The sequence below is a fragment of the Cyphomyrmex costatus genome, unplaced genomic scaffold (assembly GCF_001594065.2).
Source record: "Cyphomyrmex costatus isolate MS0001 unplaced genomic scaffold, Ccosl1.0 scaffold97, whole genome shotgun sequence".
Classification (NCBI taxonomy): domain Eukaryota; kingdom Metazoa; phylum Arthropoda; class Insecta; order Hymenoptera; family Formicidae; genus Cyphomyrmex; species Cyphomyrmex costatus.
The window spans coordinates 1,686,201-1,712,887 of NW_017280561.1; the positions used below are offsets into that span (position 1 = coordinate 1,686,201).

The 26,687-nt window shown below is 29.3% G+C and overlaps 4 protein-coding genes across 4 annotated transcripts; 3 read left to right on the forward strand and 1 right to left on the reverse strand.

Moving 5' to 3' along the window:
* Nucleotides 1–394: 394 nt before the first annotated feature.
* On the forward strand, nt 395–6,989 carry ATPsynbeta (ATP synthase, beta subunit). The gene is made up of 7 exons (XM_018550416.1): nt 395–558; nt 1,711–1,920; nt 2,166–2,429; nt 2,556–2,899; nt 4,478–4,703; nt 6,012–6,241; nt 6,369–6,989. The coding sequence occupies exons 1-7, from the start codon at nt 453–455 to the stop codon at nt 6,540–6,542; spliced, it is 1,554 nt and encodes a 517-aa protein (XP_018405918.1). The 5' UTR covers nt 395–452; the 3' UTR covers nt 6,543–6,989.
* A 2,073-nt stretch (nt 6,990–9,062) lies between these two features.
* Nse4 (SMC5-SMC6 complex kleisin component Non-SMC element 1) lies at nt 9,063–12,135 on the reverse strand. The gene is made up of 8 exons (XM_018550222.1): nt 12,132–12,135; nt 11,802–11,978; nt 11,635–11,727; nt 10,819–10,949; nt 10,026–10,140; nt 9,570–9,869; nt 9,384–9,499; nt 9,063–9,141 (listed from the first exon to the last, which is right to left on the reverse strand). The coding sequence occupies exons 2-8, from the start codon at nt 11,908–11,910 to the stop codon at nt 9,082–9,084; spliced, it is 924 nt and encodes a 307-aa protein (XP_018405724.1). The 5' UTR covers nt 11,911–11,978; nt 12,132–12,135; the 3' UTR covers nt 9,063–9,081.
* A 486-nt stretch (nt 12,136–12,621) lies between these two features.
* On the forward strand, nt 12,622–21,409 carry lt (vacuolar protein sorting-associated protein light). The gene is made up of 14 exons (XM_018550223.1): nt 12,622–12,694; nt 13,039–13,179; nt 13,958–14,237; nt 14,367–14,565; nt 15,830–15,984; nt 16,458–16,710; nt 17,209–17,473; nt 17,604–18,095; nt 18,333–18,669; nt 18,793–19,029; nt 19,983–20,027; nt 20,103–20,176; nt 20,250–20,308; nt 21,039–21,409. Exons 1-13 carry the CDS (start codon nt 12,674–12,676, stop codon nt 20,301–20,303), a joined length of 2,553 nt encoding a protein of 850 aa, XP_018405725.1. The 5' UTR covers nt 12,622–12,673; the 3' UTR covers nt 20,304–20,308; nt 21,039–21,409.
* Nucleotides 21,410–21,872: 463 nt separating this feature from the next.
* On the forward strand, nt 21,873–26,315 carry LOC108782045 (potassium/sodium hyperpolarization-activated cyclic nucleotide-gated channel 1). Its single transcript, XM_018550194.1, has 9 exons — nt 21,873–22,666; nt 22,738–22,962; nt 23,220–23,406; nt 23,664–23,798; nt 23,911–24,028; nt 24,372–24,563; nt 24,684–24,782; nt 25,052–25,173; nt 26,070–26,315. Exons 1-9 carry the CDS (start codon nt 22,416–22,418, stop codon nt 26,313–26,315), a joined length of 1,575 nt encoding a protein of 524 aa, XP_018405696.1. The 5' UTR covers nt 21,873–22,415.
* The last annotated feature ends 372 nt before the right edge of the window (nt 26,316–26,687 follow it).

Below are 26,687 nucleotides of genomic sequence, written 5' to 3' on the forward strand. Positions count from 1 at the left end.
ACATGTAAAGCTGGTTCTACATTGGACGCAAGTTCGTTGCGGCAACTAATCTCAAGCTTGCATTTTTAAATCAACGCTTCAGATTGGCTGTCGCAACAAACTTGCGTCCATGCAATTTGCTGCTTGCGTCCAATGTAGAACCAGCAAAGTGAAAATTTTTATCATTGGGCGCGTTCAGCGGACGCAACAGTTGAGTGAGCGCTCGCTGTTATTGGTGTATTCTTTTGGATCATCCAATCAGAATTTTGGATCTAGAAGAATACTGTTGAGTCCGCTGAATGCGCCCATTGATTGGATATCGTTGATCCTCCTCCACTCATATTCGCGTCTGCGCATTTCAAACTATATAAAAAGGCTTATTTGGACGATCAGACCCTGGTTCTGGTCACGCCAGACGACCATACGTATAGTGATATCAGAGACTGTCAGAGACTTTTCTCAATCGATCGAGCATGATTTTGAACGCTTTAACGAAAGCAGTTCCTGCTTCCTTGAGAGTTGTTAAACCTCTCTTACAAAATGAAATCGCTAAAGTATCAGGCGTTCTCGCTATTAACAGTAAGTACATATTTTTCAGTTTATTATGGAAATAATCTGTAAGTGGAATGACAGTCGGTCGACGTATTTATTGTCTGAATTCATTCTGATAATAGTATTTAATATAAAATCGAGCAATCGGAATTCGCGATAGTTCCCATTCATGACAATCAATATATTCTGAATTTTACATGAATTATTAAAAAAAATTGTTTATTGATTATATAATCGGTAGTCGATTGGTGTAAATTCCGCTTGCCAACTTGCCAATATGGCGACTTTAACACGTTCTTTTACACCGTTCGTAAAATTCTGTGAATGGATAAATGTTCAGTGCGATTATAAATGGTGTATTTCTCGGTACCTTGACCGGGTGCCGAGAAATCTTTCGTCACACAGAACATTTGTCTTTATAATTCATTTGATAATAAATTTGTAACAACTGTCTATTGCTGTTCTTTTCTTCGATATTTTTTTCAATTTAATTATTTTGAAGAGTATATTTCGAAATATGTATAAGAAATTATTCAAAATAATTCGTTGAAAAGTTTCAAATATTTAATTTTGATAGTTATATTTCTTCATATGTTACATAACATTTTTCTTAAGTTTGTAATGTTTGCAAAGATTTGGGAGTATCTTGAATTCGACTTTTTTTAGACAATTAAAAAATTTTAATATATTTATGGAACTACATGTATCTGCAAAGAGAGTTAATTTATTGATTTTCAAAGAAATAAATTCGAATTTTGAATTGTATACAAGGCACAAAATTAAATCCATTAAGCTTTGTGCATTTCTGTGTACATTTGTATCAAGAAATGTTAAGGCCAATATACAATTGCATAAACATAGTTGTAAGACTTTACCAAAGTTGAATATGGGAAGAATATCCAACTGTAGAAAATTTTTATAACTAAGATCACTTACTATGTTTAAGCAATTGTAGATTAGGTTTTAAGCAATTATAAAAGTAGTAAAGCACCATTGTCTAGAATGTATTATGCAATCATTTATTATCACTGAATCTTAGTATTTCTTAAAAAAAGTTAACAAAAATTGATAGGTATTTTTTTACTTTCTAGATGTACATGTAATTTCTTTTTAAGTGTGTATAATTATTTATATATAGATTTTTTATGTTTAAATATAAAATTTCACGATCTTAAATAGAAAGAGATTATGCTGCCAAACCCGCGGCTGCATCCAAAGGTGCGCAAGGAAAGGTAGTTGCTGTTATTGGTGCTGTTGTTGATGTACAATTTGATGATGCTCTTCCACCCATACTTAATGCTTTGGAAGTACAGAACCGTACACCTAGACTGGTACTTGAAGTCGCCCAACATCTTGGAGAAAATACAGTGCGCACCATTGCTATGGATGGTAATGTCTTGTATATGTTATAAAACGTGATATGTAAGAGATTTATAAATTTTAATTACAGATTTAAAATAGTACTAAGATCAGTTTCAATCAAAAATGGATATTTTTTGTATTTTTAATAAATAAGAAATTTATTCTTATTGCGGTCCTATTTCTGAATATATGCTGTTTAATTTGAGATTTTTTGTGCTTAAATATAAATTGATATTTAATTGATTCAATAATAAATCACTCTACTGTTATAGGTACGGAGGGTTTGGTACGCGGTCAAAATGTGTTAGATTCTGGATTCCCTATTCGTATTCCTGTGGGAGCTGAAACTTTAGGTCGTATTATTAATGTCATTGGTGAACCCATTGATGAACGTGGACCTATCCCAACAGATAAGTTGGCCCCTATTCATGCAGATGCTCCTGAATTTGTAGACATGTCCGTTGAACAAGAGATTCTAGTCACAGGCATCAAAGTCGTGGATTTGCTGGCTCCCTATGCTAAGGGTGGAAAGATTGGTATAACATAAATTGCGATAGTATTAGAGCTATGAAAATATAAAACCAAATCAGGTTTTGTTTAATAATATTGTTGAAATTATTAATCATGTGTCTTAATATTATTACTTATATTTATTATAATAGGCCTGTTTGGTGGTGCTGGAGTCGGAAAAACTGTACTTATTATGGAACTAATCAACAATGTGGCCAAGGCTCACGGTGGTTATTCAGTGTTTGCTGGCGTGGGTGAAAGAACGCGCGAGGGTAACGATCTCTATCATGAAATGATCGAATCTGGTGTAATTTCTCTGAAGGACAAGACTTCTAAAGTAGCGCTAGTTTATGGGCAGATGAATGAACCGCCTGGTGCCCGCGCCCGTGTCGCTCTCACTGGTCTCACTGTCGCCGAATATTTCCGTGATCAGGAAGGTCAGGATGTACTATTATTCATTGATAACATCTTCAGGTTTACTCAGGCTGGTTCTGAGGTAAATAAACATAATTTATTAAGTAAATTTAACGATATATATATATATATATATATGTGTGTGTATAATATATATATGGGGCATTTCATTCCAAGTGTGCCACTCGAAAATTTTTGTATTTTTGATTTGGCTGAAATTTTGATATATTATAGTACTCATCGCAAGAAGCTATCATGATTTTTTTCGAATTGAAAAATAATCACTTGAGGGTGCTACAATCTTTTTTTGTGTATAACTTCTTTTTGGAGGGTGGACAAATGAAAATAACAGGTGGACAAACGTGGACAAACAGAGGACAAACGAATACAATAATGATTTTACCAAAATTCGCATTTAGGGATGCCGACTTCTCAAAGCAGCTCTGTGAAGTCGGAACCCCTAAATGCGAATTTTGGTAAAATCATTATTGCATTCGTTTGTCCACTGTTTGTCTACGTTTGTCCACCTGTTATTTTCATTTGTCCACCATCAAAAAAAAATACATACATATATAACTTCACAGAGCAGCTCTGTAAAGTTGGCACCCCTAAATGCGAATTTTGATAAAATCATTATTGCATTCGTTTGTCCACTGTTTGTCCACGTTTGTCCACTCGTTATTTTAATTTGTCCACCCTCCAAAAAAAAATTATACACAAAAAAAATTGTAGCACTCCCAAGTGATTACTTTTCATTATTATGAAAAATATAATAAAAATAGAGTGTACAAACGAAAATAATGGGTGGACATACATGGAAAAACGGTGGACAAACGAATGCAATAATGATTTTATCAAAATTCGCATTTAGGGGTGTCGACTTCACAGAGCAGCTCTGAGATGTCGGCACCCCTAAATGTGAATTTTGATAAAATCATTATTGCATTTGTTTGTCCACCGTTTGTCCACGTATGTCCACCCATTATTTTCGTTTGTACCCTCTATTTCTATTACATTTTTCATAATTATAATATATATGAGAATATTGTTTGTCCACAACGCGCACGTGATTGTCCACCCATTATTTTTGTTTGTCCACTCTATTTTTATTATATTTTTCATAATAATGAAAAATAATCACTTGGGGGTGCTACAATTTTTTTTGTGTATAACTTTTGGAATGCCCCATATATATACATATATATAAAGATTTGTAAAATTATTGAATAATTTGCCATTTTTATTTATATAGTTAATAAATACATTTGTAATATGTTAAGGCTTCTGAACAGTCGCTGACTATACTGAATTGTGACTTCATAAATGAGAAATAATACTTTGTATGTATGGCTTACAGTACGACTATGATGACTACTCAGAAATCTTATATACTTCTGTGTGAATTTATATACTTTTCTGATTCTGCAAATCTCGCCTAAATCTTTTTTGATCTCGAAATTAATTCATTGGATTGAGCAAATTCAATAACAGTAACATCACATGTTTAATTGACAAACAATTTAATGATTTTTTATGCTAATAAGCATTTTTGTAAAAATATTAAAAACAAGATATTAAAGAGAATCTAAATCTACCGATAATTTTATTACAAAAAATATTATCTCTCTTTATATAATATATATAAAACACATGTTTTTAGGTATCTGCTTTGTTGGGTCGTATTCCATCTGCTGTGGGTTATCAACCTACATTGGCCACTGATATGGGTACCATGCAAGAACGAATTACCACAACGAAAAAAGGATCCATCACCTCTGTTCAAGCCATTTATGTACCTGCTGATGATTTGACAGATCCTGCTCCCGCTACCACTTTTGCTCACTTGGATGCTACAACCGTATTGTCACGTGCTATTGCTGAATTAGGTGTGTATCTCTTGATAAATTTAACCTCTCGTGCTACACTGAATTAGTATACATATAAAGTATTTAAATACAGTGGCATAATGAAATTAACTTTGATAATGAAATAATACATGTATATTCTGTAAAAACTTGAAAACTTTATTATTGATTATTTAATTGTTTAAAACTTTTTTAACCATATTCCAGAGCAATTAGAATTTCTTTGCGGAAAAATTAACAGCTAGCCAAATTTTTGCATTTAATTTTATTTTGTCGTTTTAAACAATGTCTCGTTCCCATCGATGTAACTCCTGTTTTTTTTTATATAGGATTAAAAGTAAAAAAAAGTTTTGCGAATATCTCAAAATCTATTGTTTCTACTAAAATCCTTACTAGGATAAAATTCTTACTGCTACTAATTGCGCTTACCAAATTATGCTTACAACTTATATCTTACGTTGCTTTCCATTTATTTTACATTGATTCTCTGATAATTCTCACTTGTGACTAGTAACTCAATTAAATGTGCATTTATTTTTCATTTTGACAAGTAGGATTCGACTTGCTGAGTCTGTTATTAGTCAAAAACTTAAAAAACTGTTTTACTAAGGTAAGCGAGTAATGACGTCATTGATCTGAGTATGAAATACTCAATTCACCTCAGATTCAGTTTTATTTGTGTATAAATAGAAAGCAGTTTTACTATTTATATTTGTACAGAAAATTTGCTTTAATAGTTCATCTATAATGGGAGTAATATAACGTAATGTAAGTAATAAGCTATAAAAAATTGATTATTCATAATTAAATATCTGTGTCACATTTTACTATGATTGATCAATTTTTTGCGACTTATCACACCTTATTATTCTTATTGTATAGACTTTAAATAAAAAACCAGTGGACATTAACAATAAACAAAATTTAAATACTGTTTGTCTTTTGAACGCAGCTGTTGTCTTCTATGTGATTAGTAGCGGCAATAAAGCAACTATTTAGATTCTAACCTATCGTATCAAATTGATAAATAAGTTTAAAATATGTAAAGTAAATATAAAATTAATTGAAATTAGTTACTAGTTACTAAAAGAAATATAATCAATTATAAGTTAAGTTATAATTACAGCTTGAAAAAAGGAACGAAATTAAGTTAAAATTATTGAAAAAGTAACTAACTGTAACTTAGTTATAAGTTACTTTTTCCAACTCGGACTTTTAATATGCACTAATCTAGTGTAACGCAAGTGATCGAATTCGTTATATGAAAATTTACTGTTGTATCACATATGATGTCAATAATTTTTCGAATATATATTTACTGGGATATAGGTATTTATCCAGCTGTCGATCCTCTCGACTCCACATCCCGTATCATGGATCCCAATATTATCGGCACAGAACACTATAACATCGCTCGTGGTGTACAGAAGATCCTTCAAGATTATAAGTCGCTACAGGATATTATTGCAATTTTGGGTATGGACGAATTGTCAGAAGAAGACAAGCTGACGGTTGCACGTGCGCGTAAAATCCAAAGGTTCTTGTCCCAGCCATTCCAGGTGAGAGAAAACATAATACACAAACGTGATAAGAATGTTGAATGTTCCACTAGGCAGCCTTGATGTTCATAATGCTCGTAAGCATTAATTGCGCTTGTGAAGTAAGAAGTTGATGGTAATATTTTAGGTCGCCGAGGTGTTCACTGGTCATGCCGGCAAATTAGTACCATTACAAGAAACTATCAAAGGATTCCAGAAAATTTTAGGTGGAGAATTAGATCACTTACCGGAAGTAGCATTTTACATGGTTGGTCCGATCGAGGAAGTAGTAGCGAAAGCGGAATCGTTGGCCAAACAATAAATTAAATTAGTCATCTTAAAAGAGTTATTAACATTTTATTCGATCATCATTCATTTCGCAAAAGCAACCTTCTATTGCAAGATTGGCACAAAATCGAAAAGTGTGATTTTAACCAGTGATTTTAACTTGATTTTAATCATTTCGGTCAAAATCGATTTTGAGTATGTATCTTTTCTCTCTCTCTCTCTCTCTCATCAAAATTTAATAAGTTTTATTTTACCCTATTATTATTAGCTGCGTCAAAATTTATTGCCAGTGCTGAAAATGCTACAATTTATATTATGTGCACTATAATTTTCAATACAGGTAGTCATTTTTTTGGAACAACATAGTTTTTAAGCTAACCCAGCCTAGAATTAAGATAGAGAATAAAAATTAGATCGAAATAAGTCAAAAAAACATTTTATTAGATATTAAGTAATAAGTTAAAACCATAAACGAACATTATTGTTATTGCATATATAAAAAAAATAATATTTTTTAAGAAGTCCATAGTTTTGGCGGAATCCAGTCAGATTCTGATAGTAAAAGGATCAATATAATAAGGATCAAATTTTTTTAAATTTCTATATTCTATATTTCTTATTAATTTTTCAAAAAAGTGGTATAATTTTCATAGAAACGTCAAAATAAAGCTTTAACAGAATCTTAAGACATTAGTATGGTGTTGATGCTGCACTCATTAGTGCATACGTGAAAAAATTACTCTCCTAACAAAACAGTGACTAGTACACTACTACATTTTAATACTCATCACTGCCAATATTGAAAATTTATAGTACATTATAGATCTTTGCCAGTAGCAGTTGGTAGCAGTGAATATCGTGCATAGTTTTCATCAATGCTTTTAGCGGAATGAAAAAAAGCTGTGGAAACTATTGGGTTTATATCTATACGTGTTAGACCTATGTGCCTATATATTAAGCAATATTTGGTGAGTTTGTAATTAAAATAATAAAAATAAGAAGCCTTTAAAAACAAAAATTCATTTAGATTTGATAATAGTTAAAATCTTAAAATCAATTTTGACCAGTTAAAATTAGTTTTGAGCATTGGTTAAGTAAAAAAAAAACGGTCTTTTACCAATCCTGCTTTCTAATAAAATTTATATTCTCTAATCATTTTTATCTCATCATAGTTTCTTGAAATATAACTCAACAAGTATTAAAGATTTCGATTGAGACTATAAAAGAGGAGCGAAAAAATATAAAAATTCAAGTCTTATCACAATATAATAAAATATTGCTGTAATAAATTATATTTATTAAAGGTTTACGAAATTGAAAGGGGGCTTAATGCTTTACCTTCTTTTTACAAAAGCGCCTATTAGAAATTATTAAAAAACTAAACATGAATGTTGTTGGGGATACAGAGAATTTTTTTGTCTTGGAGCTCTGCGCAAAGTTATCAGTCCCTACGTTATCTCTTAAGTCGGACGTTGTACGCGCGTTTTTGTACTAGCCCGGATCTACAACAGATTTACAAATGTAACGAAATATATGAGTCTACAATTTTAAGTAATAAACACCCAGGATAGTAGTTGTAATTCTAGTCAATATTTAAATAGGATGGCGAATGTACCTGAGGTGCTACATCATTGTTTCTTTGCAACATCTGTATAAAATTCTGCCTTACACGTATTGTTAAATCAGCATTTTCTTCATTACGTTTTTCTTTTATTTTTGGAAATTTAATTTTCCTGCCTTTTCTAATAATTCTTTTTAGACGTCTTCGGTTTCTTTCATGTGTATATATAGACAATCTAACAATATTATAATGGACATCAACTGATTCCGATGTGTTGTGGCTCATATATGTAGATGGAATTGCCCAGGAATGTAAAATTCTTTACGTAAAATCAATTTTGTAATCTTTATCACAAAAATGCTTACAGCAGATCCTTAATTTTTTTATTTCATTTTCGTTTTCTGATGGTTCCATGTTTATATTCTGAAATCATTTATTGCGACATTCGGCATTCTTCGGAAAACTATGACTTGGATCCTTTGGCACCGAAGAACATCCCGGAATACAACATTTTCGCACCATTTTACAATATAACAATTGTGTCAACCACAGTCAACCAAAGCAAGCCAAAAAATAGTTACTGAACAGTGACTGAACGCATGAACGGACTGAACGAGGCTGCGTTCCCAGCATATTTGATGCAAAAGCGCATCAAATAATTTTTAAATTGTTAATTTAATTCGTGATATACTACGGTAATTTATTAGAGTTGCGTTTCAAGACCGACAATTGTTCTGCGCGCAGTTTAAAAAGACTACATATATCAGTATATAAATCACACGAAAATTATATATTGCGAATTAATACCATAAAATCACAATATATACGTTAGATATTAAGTTTTAAAAAAATATCGAAAATATATTTTTTAATAATTTTCAATTTAATAGATGACAAAATAATCCAATATGTTATTTAAAATCTAATACAATACCATAAATATATAAGTAAATTTAATAAAATCATATTCTTTTTTTGTATTGGTAAGAGGAAAGCATATTCCTAATCATAATTATTTTTCTTCGTCAAAATTAATCATCGGTTGTTCCAATCTATATGCCTTTTTCAATATCTAAAAAAAGAAAATTTTATGAATTTTTGTAATTTTAATTTGTAATATTTTTTCTACAATTCTAATATTCTTAATATATCTTTGATTTAATTAGTTACAGAATATACCATATATAACTAAAAGTTTATAAAATAGCTTTTATATATGCAAAACTAAAAAAATAGTAAAGAATCTTATCTACTAAAACTGAAATCTGATTTAATTAAAAAATTATAGAGAATTTTTTTAAGGATTCAACTTACTCTCCATTGTTCCATATTTAATGAGATGACATTCTGAATGCCTGTTTTATTGCTAGATCGTTTTTCTTGTGAATTTACTTCCTTGCGACATGGTTCCACAACAAGACTTCTTTCATCTGTGATAAAAAAGATTATTTTTTGTAATAAATAAGGTGATAGAACTACTTAAAAAAAATAAGAAGATACCTTTTTTCAATTTCACTACTCCATCTTTTATGAGAAACGATATGTATAACATATTTCTAATAGTTCTTCCAAAATCATCAGGATGCAAAATCAGTTGAAAGAAATCGAGTGGTTTCCCCGCTTCCTTACAATAACATGTAATTAATTTTTTAATCTTCCTTACAGTACGTTCCACACTGTCTTCATCCTTCGTGTTTCCACTTGGCACCAATTTATCAGGTACAGTCACTGCAAATTGTGCTACTTTCTGTTCCGGTTTCTTCCTAATTATTGTCTTCTTCTCAAGAGGATCCAATGTACCTGAAATAATAAAAAGTACAAAAATTTGATTAGATTCTTGAATATGAAAGCAGTATAATAAACTTAAAATAACTTGATAGTATATCTATGAAAGAATATTTAAAAAGAAAAAATATATATCTATAAAAAAAAATATTAACATTTATTTAAACAAACCTAATAGTGTGCTACTATTAGCAACCCTTTTGAACAATTTTGTCACTCGTCTTTCTAAAAGTGACCAGTTTGGAGACTGTGAATCATCATTTGATGCTTCTTGCAAATATTTTACCTAAATAACATATAAATATAGTGTGCTTTCTAGCAAGAGACACAATATAATACAGTAAACTGTTAAATTTTTGTTTGGTAATGTCAAAGATGATCATAACTTTATCACACTGTGTTACTTAGAAAGCACTAATAAGCAATAACAGATATTTGATAATAAAATGTAAAAATAATAAAATAAAGCTACTTAAAGTAACAACATATGTAATACTTTATGAACAATTTCAATAACTATGTTCTAATAAATATCGCCAGTACCGAGAATCTATAGTTCATGTTATATATGTTGTAAATATTCTATAATTAGTAATAAATCAGGAGTTAGAAGTTAGAAATTGACCCATAATTAATTGGGACAGGTCAATTTCTATCTAACTTCTGATATATTATATTACAAATGGTTTATTGTAGAATATGCCTAAAATTTCAGTACTGGTAATGTATATTAGAATATGGCTATAATATATGTCTGTTTCTATTAATGCATAGATTAGTTTAATAGAGAGAAAAGAGAAAGATTAACTTTTAATCCCAATTTAATTTACCCTATCTGTTTTTAATGTTTAAAATAGAATAAGATAAAGAGTTAGTTAAATCGAGATTAAAATTAAATTACATAGACAAAAATAAGCGATAAATAACTAAATATAAATATAATTATAATTTTTAACAAATTTACCAATTTTTGTGAAAAATTGATATGATCATAGTCACGCATTCTTTTCGTCAATGAGATACTACAGGTTTTTAGAACTTTAGATGATGATGTCATCATTTGTGAATCAATAAGAACTTCCTGTTGATTGGAAACTAAAAATATAAACAAAATGTACGCATACACACACTCACATAGGACATTTGAAAATTTAACTGATAAACTTTCAGAGATTGTCAAGGGTACCAAAAAATAAATTTTTTGTAAATAGCCTAGAGTTCCCAAGGTCAATTTCATAAGGTTAGTAAATAGATCTTTTTATACTCTACAATATTGCAATGAAACGACAAGCTTCTGACTCTAGATCCATTTGCAAAAAATAATCCTTTTAGTTAATCCCGATAAAAGTTTATCAGTTGAATCTCTAAATATCCTGTATAAATACTCTAAAAATTTTCTAATTTTTTAAAATGATAATATTATGAGTGTTACGTCTTAGATTTACTGCACTTATAAAGTAATTAAAATATTGCACATTATTTGCCATTTAATATTTGATAGTGTGTAAGTGTGAAAATCAAAAGTATCCTTTGTTTTAATGATTTACAGTATGAACATATATATTATACATATATTTTATATTATGCATTAAACATATATAAAAAAAGTGTATAAATATTGTATACAGTTATCTTATACACATTATATTGAAATTAGTCTTGAAGTTTATCTTATACAAATTTTTACGAACTTTATTTTACAGAATAAAACTGTACATATTTACATACGAGTATAACATTGTATAAATGTATAAAATATAACATAAAGCTTTCTCTATACCTTTTTCTTGTATACTCGTTGCATAAGTAACATCATCAACTAAGTTTATGGCTTCATCCAGTTTATTTATTGTGGAATCGTTGATTACCTCTTCTAGAAAATACTTACTTTGATTAATTGATTGTATATTAGATAGAAAAAACAGAAAGATAAAACAATTTTTTTACGTAAAATTGATGTTCGTTCCAAGGCATGCTTTAAGCAATTTTTACGTTCCCTGGAAGATCTTGTATTGATGGAATTTAATGAATCCATTGAATTTGTGCCATTAAACATTTTGATGAAATATTTAGAGTTTCTGTACTTCTCTGGACACACAACTTCAAACAAAAGAACCTCACGTTCTATAAATAAAGATAAGAATGTACTTTAAGGATTAACGATTATATACAAAATAAAATTAATATAATTATGTGAACATACGTTAATATCAATTAACACTTTTAATAGAATTAAATTTTACATTATTATTTCTAATAATCACTGAGCTTAGTTACCAGCGGCAACAACACACGATAAATATAGATAAATCGAACCAAAGAGGCAAAAATCCTCTTTGAATCGAACAACGCATAACCTTGATTTGTTTTCTGTTCCTACACTAGCTGAAGACTGAACTAGAACTCTCTTTCTCGCTTTCGACAAGTATCAAAGTATATACCTATCTCACTTTAAGTTCTAAAAGTGTACACTAGTTCAGCCACAGAAAACAGACCTCTAGAGTCCTACATATATAGAGAAGCGCAACTTATATTAAAATATTGTAAAATTCTTGAATATGATTGGTTTATACATTTAGATCCAGTCAGGAACTAAGGGCATGACCAATCTTAATTGTATTAAAGATTTTACAACAGTTGCAAAGGTACTTTTTCTGCTGAACGCAGCCACTGGCTGCAGCAGCAGTAGCAGTAACCCCAAAAACTTTTATATAAGTTAACCTCACCTTATTTTATTTTTATCGAAAAAACCAATTTTGACAATATTCCTTAACTCGTTATATTGTATCGATTGTGTCTATAAAGATTGAGAAGCAGAAATGGAATCTACGTCTAATAAAGTAAGTATCATCGCGATTTATTAGGTTCCTTTCTTAACTCTCACAAGACGTTTATCATTGCGTTATGTTGAGCACTTAGTGTTTGTATTGTACTATTTGTTTGCATTTTTATATTATAGTGTAAATAATATTATTTCTTAAAATTATTTTAGATTATGAATTTCTTCATTCATTTCTCAAATTATATTTTTTAGTTTTAGCAATTTTTTAAGAATTTTATTTTAAAGTTATTTTACTTAATAATCTTTTGTGTAATATAAGGAATAATAATATTAATAATAATCATTAAAATATACATTTATATGGAACGATGGATAGTTTCTAATAGAAAACTACGATTGTAGGATGAACAAAATAATCAGGAAGATTCAGATTCTTCAGAAATGGATGAAATTGAACCTCGATTAAAATATGTTAGGATACGTAATGATTTGGAACATATTCTGCAAAATGACGCAGCTAGCTGCATTGCTGTACATCCAAAAGTAGGAATCACTATATGAGTAGAAGTTTAATTTTAAAGTATATTAAATTGTTTTATCAATAATTGTTAAGTTTAACCTCCTTATCTTCAATGTTGGCAAACTTAGGCTCATTCGATACATTTTTCATGAAATGAACAAATCTGACAGAAAAGTGTTGCTCTGCCTTACAACTACGATATTAATTGATACAAGTTGACAGACTCAGGTTAGAAAATCTGTCACATTGTGATGGAGCGCATAGAAGGTTATTCAAATTCTCTACTTTAAAAACAAATTTTCTGCTTTAAAAATACAAATTATTTTTTATATAATATTTGTTTTTGCATTAGAGAATTTGTTTTTGAAGCAGAGAATTTGTGTTTTCAAAGCAGATAAATATCTAACCATAACAAATTCTTTGTTGTAAAATAAAATATATATAGAAAATAATTTATTTTTAATGGAATTAGTATTTCTCAAGCAGAGAATTTGTATTAATGAAGCAAAAAATACTTATTCTCAGCCTCATTCATATGTCCTTTTCCTTCTCCTCTCTATCATCGATGTTACATGTTTTTTAAACCGAGTTGTCAACTTTAATAATCAATATTTTGGTCCATGGGATACAGTGACACTTTTTTACCAGATTTATTTAATTTACGCAAAAACATGTCAAATAAGCCTAATTTTATCAACATTGGAGATAAAAAAGCCAAACTCTACAATTACTATTTTAAGTTTATGAATAAAAAAGCAAGATATTAATTTTTTAAATTAATTTTATCTTTTTTTGATCTAGTTTCTTTGTCTGGGATCACATTGGGGAATGATCCATCTTTTAGATCATCAGGGAAACAATATTAAATCTAAAATGCTACAGGCACATACAGTAGCAGTCAATCAGATATCCATAGACTATAACGGAGATTTTATCGCCTCTTGCAGTGATGATGGAAAGGTTTTTATTTATGGACTGTATAGTACAGAAAACAATCATAATATGAACATGGGTAGACTAGTCAAGAGTATAGCAATTGATCCAAATTATAAGAGTGGTAATGGCAGAAGATTTATTACAGGTTTAATCTCTTTAACTTCTTAAATTTTTATAGCATACATGATATGATATTTTGAAATTTATAATTAAATTAATTTTTGAAATATAAACTTTAATTTTTAATAAATAAATAAATATTTGCAATCCATAGGTGATGACAAACTAATACTTTATGAGAAAACTTTTTTGGCCAGAATGAAGCCAACAGTGCTTTGTGAAGCAGAAGGTGGAGTCAGATCTGTTGCATGGTTTGGTCACTTTGTTGCATGGGCTTCTGACACTGGCGTGAGAGTCTATGATCTAGATGCTAGATGCTCATTGGGACTTATTAAATGGTCTTGTACCGCAGAGTAAGCATTGCAGAAAAGTGTATATACAATTAGAGCTGGACATGTATGTATTTGAAATACTTTTATTTGAAAAATAGTACTTGTATTTTGTATTTCAGTATAGAGCATATAAAAGTATTTTGTATTTTACATTTCAGTATTTTGAAGTGAAAAACTGAAATATGTGTGTATGCGCGCGCGCGTACGTGCGTGCGTACGTGAGTGTGGCGAGTATTATATTTCAAATGCTAAAATTGACAATTTTAATTTTTTAATTTAAATTATAAAATACAAAATATTTTTAATTTTTTTATTTAATGTACAAAATGCAAAAAAGACTTTTGTGCTACACTAAAATACAAAATATAAAATACAATTGTATTATAAATACTGTATTGAAAATAAAAGTATTTCGAATATATATACCCAGTTCTGTACAATATTTATAGATGTTGCAAAATTAAATAAATTTTGCTAAGAGAACTATGAATAGAACAAATGAATGTCTGGAAATTATTTACCATTTGTATTTCTTGAGGCCAGTTGTTTCACCTTCAGATAAACTATAGATCTGTTCTTTTTACCTAAAGTTCTTGTACGGTTCATCTTTCTTTCTTTTATCTCCACATTGAACAGAAAAAGAGAAAAAATGAACCTTGCAAGAAGTTTAGCTAAAAGGAACAGGTGTTATGTGATAAATTTATTTATTGCAGAGCTGTCCAGATTAGGTCCTTTTGGTTTGAAGTTGAGTTGTGTATGTATTTATGTCTATTACCGTTCGTACTCTTCACTTTATTGCTGTTTTATCATAACATTCAACGCTCAGTCTCAGGGATAACACTATAATCTGAAATCGTTTTTTATCTGTATCAGTCACTAAAAGTATTCTATTTCAAAAGTTTAAAAGTATTCTATTACTGATATTATAAGATATTATTATTCATAACATATTTAACAATAAAAATACATAAATTGTATGTACACATATGCATGTATATTTATATACATGTGCAATATGTATAGATTCCAATTTTATATGTATATTTAAAATATACATATAAAATTTTACACGCACGCATATAATTTATGTATTTTTTATATATATAATTAGAATGAATAATAGGACAGTCAGCTGAAGTTTACCGAAAGATGGAACAATGCAGCCTAACTGAGCCTTAAAGGAATTGTTAAACATGATCTAAATGTAATACATATTTAGAACAGAAATTTTTTAAATCATTTTATATATTATATTTCATGTGACTTTGTATATTATTTCATGCAGGGCATCACCAGAACACTACAGGTGCAATTTGGAGTGGTCAGACGACAAGACGCTATTGATTGGATGGGTAGACATTGTCCGTATTTGTCATATTAGGAAACGTACTATGCAAGAAATGGTCAATCGTGATTTGCCTGAATTTGTAGTGGATCCAGGTAATCGATAAAGTTTACTTATCCTTTTTGAAGGTACTTTTTAATGTGGAAGTATTAGAATGAGAACTATACTAAATTAACAAGAATGAACAATTATGAATAAAATATATACAAATGAATATAATTGTGAATAGTTTTTCTTTGAAGAAACATTGTGAAGAAATAGAATATATTTGTCAGCATAAATTCGAGATCATCTGCATTTACAGTGTTTATGAAACAAATTGTTGGTTTATTCAACATTTTGTATTTTTTAATCTTACAATATTATCGCTATTGAGTGATTATTAATACATAAATTTTATGTACAAAGAAATAGACCGCTTTTATAATACATGTGTTTTAAAATACACTTTATGCTTTTAATGACGAAGTAATAGTACAAAACTACTAAAAATTGAAATCATGCTTTTAGTAGACATTTAGAATTTAGAAGAATCATTACTTGAATCATTACATCATAATTAATTACATTTTATTTTTAGTGTCAACATTTCAAGTAGATTTTTATATATCTGGTATAGCACCATTGAAGAATCAGTTAATATTATTGGGTTGCCTAAAGGAACCAGATGAAGATGGAAAGAATCAACGTCCGACTCTACATGTGGTTGAACCAAAATATCAAGATTTCTCAGTAATATGTGCAAATTCTCTTACCTTACGTGGCTACAAGGAATATAGCTGCAATGATTATCATTTGGATTGTTTAAAAGAAGAAAACAGGTAAAAATAAAATCAATATCATAAAATTGTTATATTAAAATGAATTTGAGAGATAATGCATGGTTTTATGTGAGAATGGTTAATTCATAGTTGGCTGATTTCAAATTCGATTCCTCTTATTCTTCAATTTATGTATTTCTTAAAGGTAGTAATAGTATGAAGTGACAATAGCAACTTGTTTAAAGATCTTATTTTTAATAAGATATTAAAATAAATTAAATATCAACCATAAAAGATAATTTTTAAATACACTAAAAATTAATTTTAATAAACATTATTTTTCTAGAATATTAATGTGATACACACACAATAATTCACAAATTATGAATACATTTATCTGATATTAAAGATGTAAAACAAAAATCTGAATTCAATTATATTTTCTCATTTTTAAGAACTTTGAAAAATATATATATTTTTTTAATTTAATTATGTTTTTTGTATCAAAGAGTTAAAAATGTTCTTGATCTATTCTGCATATAGGAAAATTCTTTACAGATTTTTCATTGTTAGCCCGAAGGATATTGTAGTGGCTAGTTTATATGATACAGACGACAGAATTGAATGGCTATTAAGCCACAGAAAATTTGAACAAGCTTTAGAAGCTGTAACAGCAAATAATGGCAAAGATTGCAAGAGGCATACTGTATTAGATGTTGGACGTATTTATTTGGATCATTTATTAGCATGTGGAAAATACGATGAAGCTGGAAAACTTTGTCTCAAAGTTTTAGGTCGAAATAAAAAATTATGGGAGGAAGAGGTAAAAAATATTTATGTTGCAAAATGATTGCATTATTTATTTTGAAAAACGGTTGTTTGCAGTTTAAGTTTGTGTCTATCAATTTTTTTGCTTTGGTCTGATGTATGCCTTCTTTCTTCCCACGAGACAGGTTTACAAATTTGCTAGAGTCCATCAGTTGCGTTCAATTTCATCCTATTTGCCTCGGGGTGATGTTATTCTCGATCCATTTATCTATGAAATGGTGCTATATGAATATCTAAAAATGGATCCCGACGGTTTTTTACAATTGGTCAAAGAATGGTCTCCAAATTTATATACAGTGGCGGCGGTAGTAAATGGCGTATTGGAACATTTACTGGTTCACAATCAACGACAGAACGTATTACTAGAAGCGTTAGCCATTTTATACATCCACGACGGCAAATACGATAAAGCGCTGGCTATGTATTTGAAACTGCGGCACAAGGATGTTTTCCAATTGATCCAAAAGTATCAGTTGTATAATTCGGTATACGACATGATCGAAGGTTTGATGGATCTGGACACAGAACGTGCCATACAATTTTTTCTAGAAAAGGACAGAGTACCGTCTGACATTGTTGTACAAAAATTGCAACATAATCATCGTTATTTATATTTGGTAATCGTTATTTATATTTAGAATCAATGTAACACAATTTTCATGCAAGAGAATGCATGTATTTACAAATAATATTTAATATCTTGTAATTCAATCGTAATATTTATGATGTTTATAATTTTGTTGTGTTATGTGCACGCACATGTGTATGTTTTATTAAAAATAGGGATTTAACAAACTAGAATATTAGGGATTTAATTTAATAATGATTTAACTATATAATTTGTTCCTTTTCAGTATCTAGATGCATTAGATAAGAGAGACACGAAGGATTCAAAGGGAAAGTACCATGGTCTTTTGGTACGATTGTATGCCGACTATTCGAGAGATAAGTTATTACCGCTTTTACGTCGCTCTGATAATTATCCGATACAACAGGCTCTGGATATTTGTAACCAACGTCGATTTTATCCAGAAATGGTGTATCTGTTAGGTAGAATTGGAAACACTTCAGAAGCTTTAGCGCTCATGACAAGAGAACTCAACGACATGGAAAGTGCAATTGTATTTTGTCAAGAACATGATGATGAAGAGTTATGGAACGATCTAATTAATTACTCACTTGACAAACCTGGTATGGATCAAATCGTGACCTTAAAGAGCATTTTAAAAAGAAAATTTAAAGTTTCCATAAAGTTTAAATTCAATAAAAAATTTAAATAAAGTTTAATTCAAAATAAATTTTTATATATTTCAGCGGCTATTACATTCCTTCTTCAAAAAATTGGCACTTATGTTGATCCTAGGCTTATGGTGCAAAGAATAGAACCTACTTTGGAAATTCCAGGCTTAAAAAAAGCATTAGTTAAAATGATGTGCGATTACAATCTGCAGGTGTCTGTGCAGGAAGGTTGCAAAAAAATACTGTCTAACGATTATTTCAATCTTCACGAACGACTTGTTCGTTGCCATCAAAATGGCATATTTATCGATGGTATGCAATTTTATAGAATCATTGATTCTAAAAATCAAAAACAAGGTTGTCATCTTCTACAATGTAGACACTCAGTCCATTTATTGAGGATATATAATCTTATACATAAGCGGCTTTGTCGTTAAAAAATTAATTTTATATAGATAATTAAGATCAGATACTTAATATTAAAAAAAGGAATACATATTTGCATTAAGAACTTTATGAAAAGTAGAAAAACAAATACTGATATCGTTTCGTATATTTGTTTCAACTTATTGCACCGTATGCACACGTTTGGAGAGTGCAGCAATAAAAAACAGACCTTATGTTTGTATGCAAGGTGGTTTTTCTACATCTAATTTGCTGCAGCTAATTTAACAAAGAAAAAAAGATGCCCCATATATAAATATATTATGTATAAAATTAATAGTTAAAAACATTATAATATAAATAAGAAAATTATAAATGTATATTTTTCTAATTATTCATTTTGATGATTGTTTTTAACTTTTTACACAACTATACACTTTGTGCAAAAATAACTACAAAAATTATTTTAATTTTATCTTTACAATCAACATAAGGAATTTTAACAAATAACATTAGGAATAAAAATATTAAAATAATTTTTAAAAATCGAATGTTTTACAAACATTTATTTATGATATTTATAATATAAGTTACATTTCTCTTATTATAAATTTTTAAAGATTTTAAAAAATATTTATATAATTAAATGAATCTGTTAAATTGTTATGCATAATGTTATTGTTTGGATCGTTTACATAAAATAGAAAATATCATTTAGTATTTTTTATGATGAGCCGGCGGGCCGCAAAAAATTAATTTGCTGCATGCGGCTCGCGGGCTGCGGTTTGCATATTTCTGGATCATACAGCAAGCTGTTCTTTGTGACATCTAATTTAACTATTCTTTATGATCAGACTATCATTGATTTTTTTTCTTTACAGATGATCAAATGTGTGGAGCTTGCCATAGGAAAATAATTGTAAGAGGTATTTATAAGTAACTGGTTTTTTAATTACTTATAATTCTAATTACATAATTATAACTCACTTTTTTTTTTCTAGAGCCACGAAATATAGTTGTATTTTATTGTAAGCATTGTTTTCACGAAGATTGTCTACCTAATTTCGATTTGGTTGTACGTATAGTATTTCGTCTATATTGATTTTATTTTGTTATTTATAAATTACTATAGTATTCTTAAATTTTAGGAAAATTGTGTGATATGCAATTCGCAAAAAGAAATAACACCTGGAAGAAAATGATAAAGGTAAAATACTTCATTACGCAACATGTGCAATATCGAAAACTCTATATAAATTAATACTATGTATATTTCAGTCGAGTATCTTGGTGTAGTTTAGATTATGTTGTATTGTATAATAAATTTTTTATAATAAATTAAAATTATTTCTAAAACATAAGTTTTAATTTAGATGTGATTGCATGGAAGTGTACGTATAACTAATATACTATAAAAAATTTAATTTTCAGTATATGTATTGTATAATGCAAGAATAAAACTTATAATGAATTTTTGCTTTTAATGTTATATAATTTGATATAAGTGTAAATGATTGGAAAAAAAAAAAGAAAAAATTTTTGTGAATTAATTAATGAAAGTCCTTGCTCTTTTGAAGTTTTATTGCTTGATAAAATTAGTAATATTGCATTTTATGAATTACTATATAATTATAATAAGGCTCAATAAAATTAAAAAATAATAAGAAGAAACAGAGCTATGAGCCTTTTAGGCTTATTATTATTTTTTATGAATTACGTATATTCCATTTTTTTGTTTATAGCTTTGAATTAATATAGATATATTTGTAAAAAAAGATAAGAAAAAATATACATAGCTATTAACTTTTATAAACTATTTTATGAATAAATCTCTCACACACACACACACACACACACACACACAAACTTTTATGAACTTTATTTATGTTATCAAAACAATAATTTATTAAATTGTAAATTTTATATTTTTCATACAGATCTTGCAAAAGCCACAGGGTCAGATTAGTCTCTTGACAGATATCGACTTACGTCAATATCAGATTGCATTGCCAGTATATCGATGGTGTTCTAGACCTTCAATTTTCGGGCAAATGCTTTGAAGTGCTGTATCGTGAAATCTACGACATTAACAGGTTTTACTGAAAAAAAATTGATAATGAAAAATTAAATACTACTTGTCGAATATTGAACAAAGTTTATCTAGTAAATGAATTAATTACCGACAAGAAGAATCTGGATATAATCCGCGATTAGCTGCTTTATTTCAGGATGATCCGCCAAATAATCCATATACCGAGTTGTATCATAAGACTGTTGAAAGAGAAACTTATATAAAAATTTATTTGTAAAAAGGATATATATATATATATGTGTGTGTGTTTTAAATCTTATATTTTAAGTATTTCTATGTGCTAGGGTTTGTAAGCGGTAAGAGGTCCATACACTTTCCATAATAATAATAATCATAAGATGTGCTGTAACAGTTAACCAATCAGAGCTGAAAGTTTTTGAAAATTGTTTATTAATCGACTGATTCTTGACTAATTTGCTAATTTATATGATACATCTTACGATTATTGTTATAGAAAGTGTGTACGGGCCTCCTAAAGAAATTATGATAATAAGTGGGAAGGTATGGCATGTCAAAACAAGTCGCCTTCACGTCTCCCCTGGCATTTCTTTAATTAAATATTGCGCACATTTATTGACATTAGACAGAGTTTCTAATGTTTCAAATACACGTTGACGCATTTTACAACATTTTGCAATCCAAGGAAGGTAGTTTTCTGCATCACAATTACTACCTTATAGGTTCTTTGTTTTTTTTGCCGATAGTATTGAATTCGATGTTTTCTCTTCCCTTCGAAGATCTCCGCTATTATTTTCCATAGAGTGAAGTTTCTCTTGATCTTCTTTATATACCAGTAATATTGATTTTGCGATTTGATAAGATGTGATAAAATTAATGAGAATATTTTTTATAACGGAGTTTAATTTCACTCTTGTTATCACAATTTAAATTCTCTTTCATGAATCCCATGTTGTCTACAAATCGCTGTCAGCAACTGCGTTGAAATAATTGCCATTTGCGTTGTTTCTAGGTTTTCACGAGAGGCTTGAATTTCTTCATTTGTTTTTTTTGTAACTCCACATGTACCATCTTCATATAAAAGTTGCTAAGTCCATACGTTATATTCTTACGTCGATAGCAACACGTAAAACTGATCAATCGGTGAATTAAAAAACACGCCCTACATCCTTAATTCTTAAGCGATCGTCTTATCTTGCTACTATCGTTGACAGCAATTGACAAGTCAACCAGCGTCAATACAATTCGAGACTCGAATATCTTGATGAAACGAACGAATTTACGCATACATATATGCGACTTGCCGAGGACATCCGGCAGCAATCTTCCAAAATTACCCCCAAATGCGAGATTCTACAATCGATGGAAACGAAATCTTCAGAAGCTTGTTCTTGTTTCTACTCGACATCCTTTAACAGGTTCAATTTTGCGCAGCCAAACAGCTGTTGCTTTTGAAAAGAAAAGACATTCAAGATCACCTCATCGATGGACGATTCATCCATGTAGTATGTTAAGGTATAAAAATTTAAGAAATCAACTTTGACTCTTTCGTGAACACAAAGGTAAAAGAAAATACCTTATCACAGGTTCTACTGGGACACAATAATGACTGTGACCTTGTTATATATTTTCATAACAGTTCCGCATATTATATGCTTCTACAGAATTGGAAAGAGCAGCGGTCCTGAATATTGGAATATCGTGTATCCGACTTACGCTGTTTGTATTATCGATATTTTTCTGAATTTTATTACTGGATTTGTATCTCCAGATGGACATGAGATTTTTCTTGATACTACTCTAATAGCACGGTGATTGTGTCATGATAATATACGGTCCAGACAGCACGTATGTCTCCAAAAATTGTGATGTAAGACATCTTAAAAATGTCTTACGGTATGATGTCTGACAGATCTTTAAATGATGTGTTTTTGTTATATAATGTTATCTTTAAGTTACATGGTATTGTCTGGAAATTTAATTAATGAATTAATGATTGCTCACTATCATCTACTTTATTTAATAAAATATATAAAGTGAGAACTGTAATAATTACATATTTAAACAGACGTTATATAAAGGGATACTTCTTCATTGACTTTATCAGCTCAGTACCATACATGTGGCTTTATCCAACACTTATCTTACCGCCTGGTCCAAATTCAAATTCTATACTACTTATCCTCGAATTCTTGCCTATTTTAAAATTGATTCGCATATCTACTGTACGACGAAATGTTCAACACATCAATACAGTAATTTATAATTATATAATTATCATTTAAATAATATAATGTTTAAGGTAACGCTGAAGCCGTTTGTATTATCGATAAAAATAGCGTTTTTCATGTTTTCGTTCTTATCCCATTTCTTCGTAATAATTCATAGAATAGAAACGAAAACGTCAAAAACGCTAATTTTATCGGTAATACGGGCGGCTCCAGCATTCCCTTAAATAATAATGTTTTGAATTTTATATAAATAAATAAATTTGTATTATTTTTTTAATTAGAGTTTTGGGATTTCTCAAGTTCACCACGTAACAATATGGTTCATCATTTTAACACTAATAATTTTTCATTGGACTAGTTGTATAAGTTATGTCTTTCCATATATCGTTATGCATGTACAAGGAAAAACAATGGAAGTATGGTGATTTCTATAAGTAAATTAATCTGTTAAGAACATTTTTTAATTATTTTAAAATACGAAATAAATGAACAGTAATACGCTATCTTCCTATTAATACGGAATTTCAGAATTCAGATGCATTGACGAAACTTGATGATGTATCTGACTGGGAAGTTTATTTAATATTTGTGCATATCGGCATAAGTAACTTTATTGGTTCCAATTTTGTAGAATTCGGAAGCTTTGGTATTTTGGACACAATAATAAGATGCATATTTCTTCTTTTGGGAAAAGGCTACATAATTTATTTGATTGGTATTATAAAACATTTTTTAATGTTAAATTTTTAATATTGCATTCCATAGCAATTTTTTATTTTTATTAAGGGGATGCTGGAGCGACAACCAAACCTGATGTAAGTCAATTATATATATATATATATACATAGTATATAAATTATATTAATCTGCAATGTTCCCACAAATTGGTTACTCTAGCATCCCCTTAAAATAATGTTACATTTATCCATTACACAAATATAAATAAAATAAATATTAACTCGATGGTAAGAGAGTTCTTATGATCACAGTTACGATCCTACAACTTTTGGAATCGTCTGCAAAACCAAAACTCAAATATCAACGAATCATACACGAAGTAAAAGAATACATTCATCAGAAGAAGCTTCCGCTACATTTACAAAATAAACTGATTTTCTATTACAAGTATCGTTACTATGATTCTTTCTTCAAAGAGAATATTATATCCGATACTGTTTCGGGTTAGTTAAAAACAAAGAGAATGAATAAGAAGATTGAATTGTTATCTAATTTTTAAAATGTTAAAAACATAAGCTGATAAAGTATATATTTCTCTCTTATATTTTCCAATATTCTCTTAGGTCATTTAAATCAAGAAATTCTGTTCCATGGTAGCCAAAGATTGTTAGATATCACGATTTTTCGCAATTTACCTCGTAATGTTCTTGGTGATTTAATAAGTAATGTTTTATTTCTTGTATTAATAATAATATTTAGTTCTACTATAGCTTAGCTATATATACTAGTATAATACTATTATTATACTATTATACTATTATTATAGTTTTACTAATTGATACTACATTAGCAAGACACCTTAATGCTTTTCTGTGCTAATTGTATATGACAATCTCAACTGCGCTCAACTTATTCAGAGACTAACGCCATATTGAAATTTTGTTTCAAAAGCTGATGATTTTGATTTTAATGATAGACTGATTTATCGTAGATTCATTGAAGCCAGTAATATATCTTAAGGGTGATGTAATTTACAAAGTCAGTATTGAAGGCGAATGTATGTATTTTATAGCTAGTGGAACTGTTGCATTGATCACTTTTTCCGGAAAAGAAGTAACTAAAAATATTTATATAGAAAAAATTTAGGGTACAGAGGGGCTATTCTGTCGACTTGCAAACAAACAATATATCTTTTTGCATTAACATTATCTAATAACTACCTTATACAATGATGACTGCTTCTTAAAGCACAAAAGTATATACCTACGATCTACAAATGTTCAGATGCTGTTCAGAAATAAAAACAATCGTGAGAAATAGACAAAAAAGCCCCGTTTTATCCATATTTATGCTTTATTTGAAATTTCGGTAAAATTTCCGATCAGGGCCGACCCCCTCTTCGATAATCTTGATCTTGGACATGTGTAATATCATGACCCTGTATGACCTCCAACAATTTTTGGCCATCGCTTGTTATTTGTTAAAATTTTATTAACAAAAAAAATTGTTTTTAATGATGTGTCTTTTCTACCATGACCTCCTTTACACCGTTAAATTGTTCGGTACACGTATCAATAAGTTGGTGCGGCGGATTAAGCATTTGATACGTCCCCTGTTTATACATTAATTTATCTGTGAAAACTGGTTAAGTTAGGTTTTTAATCCAGATAAAAACTCAACTCGGCAATTTAAATTAAAGAAAAATTGTGAGTGACTATATCGTCTTATATGGTCGCTGGTTTTAGATTCAATTTCAGTTTTCTTGTTTATAGTATTAGAAAAATATATATATTAAAAAAACAAAAATAAATAAGTTAGACAATAGTCATCTTTTTATTGATAGCAATTATTGTGAAAATAATGGAAGAATGTGCAACGCAAATATCCAATTTGCACCCAGGATCATGAACTCGACAATATATATATATTATATAAAGGTCAAGGGGGATCCATCGATCGGAAATTTTATCAAAATTATAGTTATAAGCAATAAGATATATTTTTTAAAGATATGTCATCTTCATGATGGTGATCACTTTGGTGAAGCTGGCTTGATTTATCCGAATCAACGCAGAGAAGAATCAGTTATCGCTTTAGAAGTGTGCGAGCTGCTTCGCTTGCATCGTCGTGATTTCAAACGTCTTTTTGCCGCAAATTCGGAGTTTTATAACAACTTGGAGCATATTGTTCATGAACGTTCAAGAAGAATCAAAGAGTTGGAAGAACAAAACATAGGTGAAACGACGAAGCAGTAGTTTTATTTTCTTTACACGCAGCTGGATCGATAATTGGATCGACGGAACAGATTTTTTCTAGAAATGAGTTATAATTAGAATTCTCTGTTCCGTAAGAAGTATTCTATAGTCAAGTAGTTTTGTTTTATGTTTTAACAATCTATGTATAATTTTATATGTTGTAATAAAATAATTTAATTATATATTAACTTTAACTATTTAATTATTAAGAAAATTGAAAGTTTTTTTTTTTAATTTTTTGTTTCACCGTATTCAAATTATGCTGCGCTTGGATGGAAGTTTCAATTGGTCGCGTTATATCCTTTTCTAGCCAATGAGAACGGAGACATCATTTTCCGGATCTATTTTCTAGAGTCTCTATCGCATCTAGGT

Coding starts and splice junctions, on each gene's coding strand:
- LOC108782045 (XM_018550194.1), top strand. CDS start 22,416: ATGAAACGAACGAATTTACGCATACATATATGCGACTTGCCGAGGACA. Junction 24,564..24,683: donor TATATCCGATACTGTTTCGG/GTTAGTTAAAAA, acceptor ATATTCTCTTAG/GTCATTTAAATCAAGAAATT. Junction 25,174..26,069: donor TCACTTTTTCCGGAAAAGAA/GTAACTAAAAAT, acceptor TATTTTTTAAAG/ATATGTCATCTTCATGATGG.
- Nse4 (XM_018550222.1), bottom strand. CDS start 11,910: ATGTTTAATGGCACAAATTCAATGGATTCATTAAATTCCATCAATACA. Junction 11,728..11,801: donor GGAACGAACATCAATTTTAC/GTAAAAAAATTG, acceptor AGTATTTTCTAG/AAGAGGTAATCAACGATTCC. Junction 10,141..10,818: donor TCAATTTTTCACAAAAATTG/GTAAATTTGTTA, acceptor TATGTTATTTAG/GTAAAATATTTGCAAGAAGC.
- ATPsynbeta (XM_018550416.1), top strand. CDS start 453: ATGATTTTGAACGCTTTAACGAAAGCAGTTCCTGCTTCCTTGAGAGTT. Junction 1,921..2,165: donor GCGCACCATTGCTATGGATG/GTAATGTCTTGT, acceptor CTACTGTTATAG/GTACGGAGGGTTTGGTACGC. Junction 2,900..4,477: donor TTACTCAGGCTGGTTCTGAG/GTAAATAAACAT, acceptor ACATGTTTTTAG/GTATCTGCTTTGTTGGGTCG.
- lt (XM_018550223.1), top strand. CDS start 12,674: ATGGAATCTACGTCTAATAAA. Junction 17,474..17,603: donor AAAAATTATGGGAGGAAGAG/GTAAAAAATATT, acceptor CCCACGAGACAG/GTTTACAAATTTGCTAGAGT. Junction 19,030..19,982: donor AAATGGCATATTTATCGATG/GTATGCAATTTT, acceptor TTTTCTTTACAG/ATGATCAAATGTGTGGAGCT.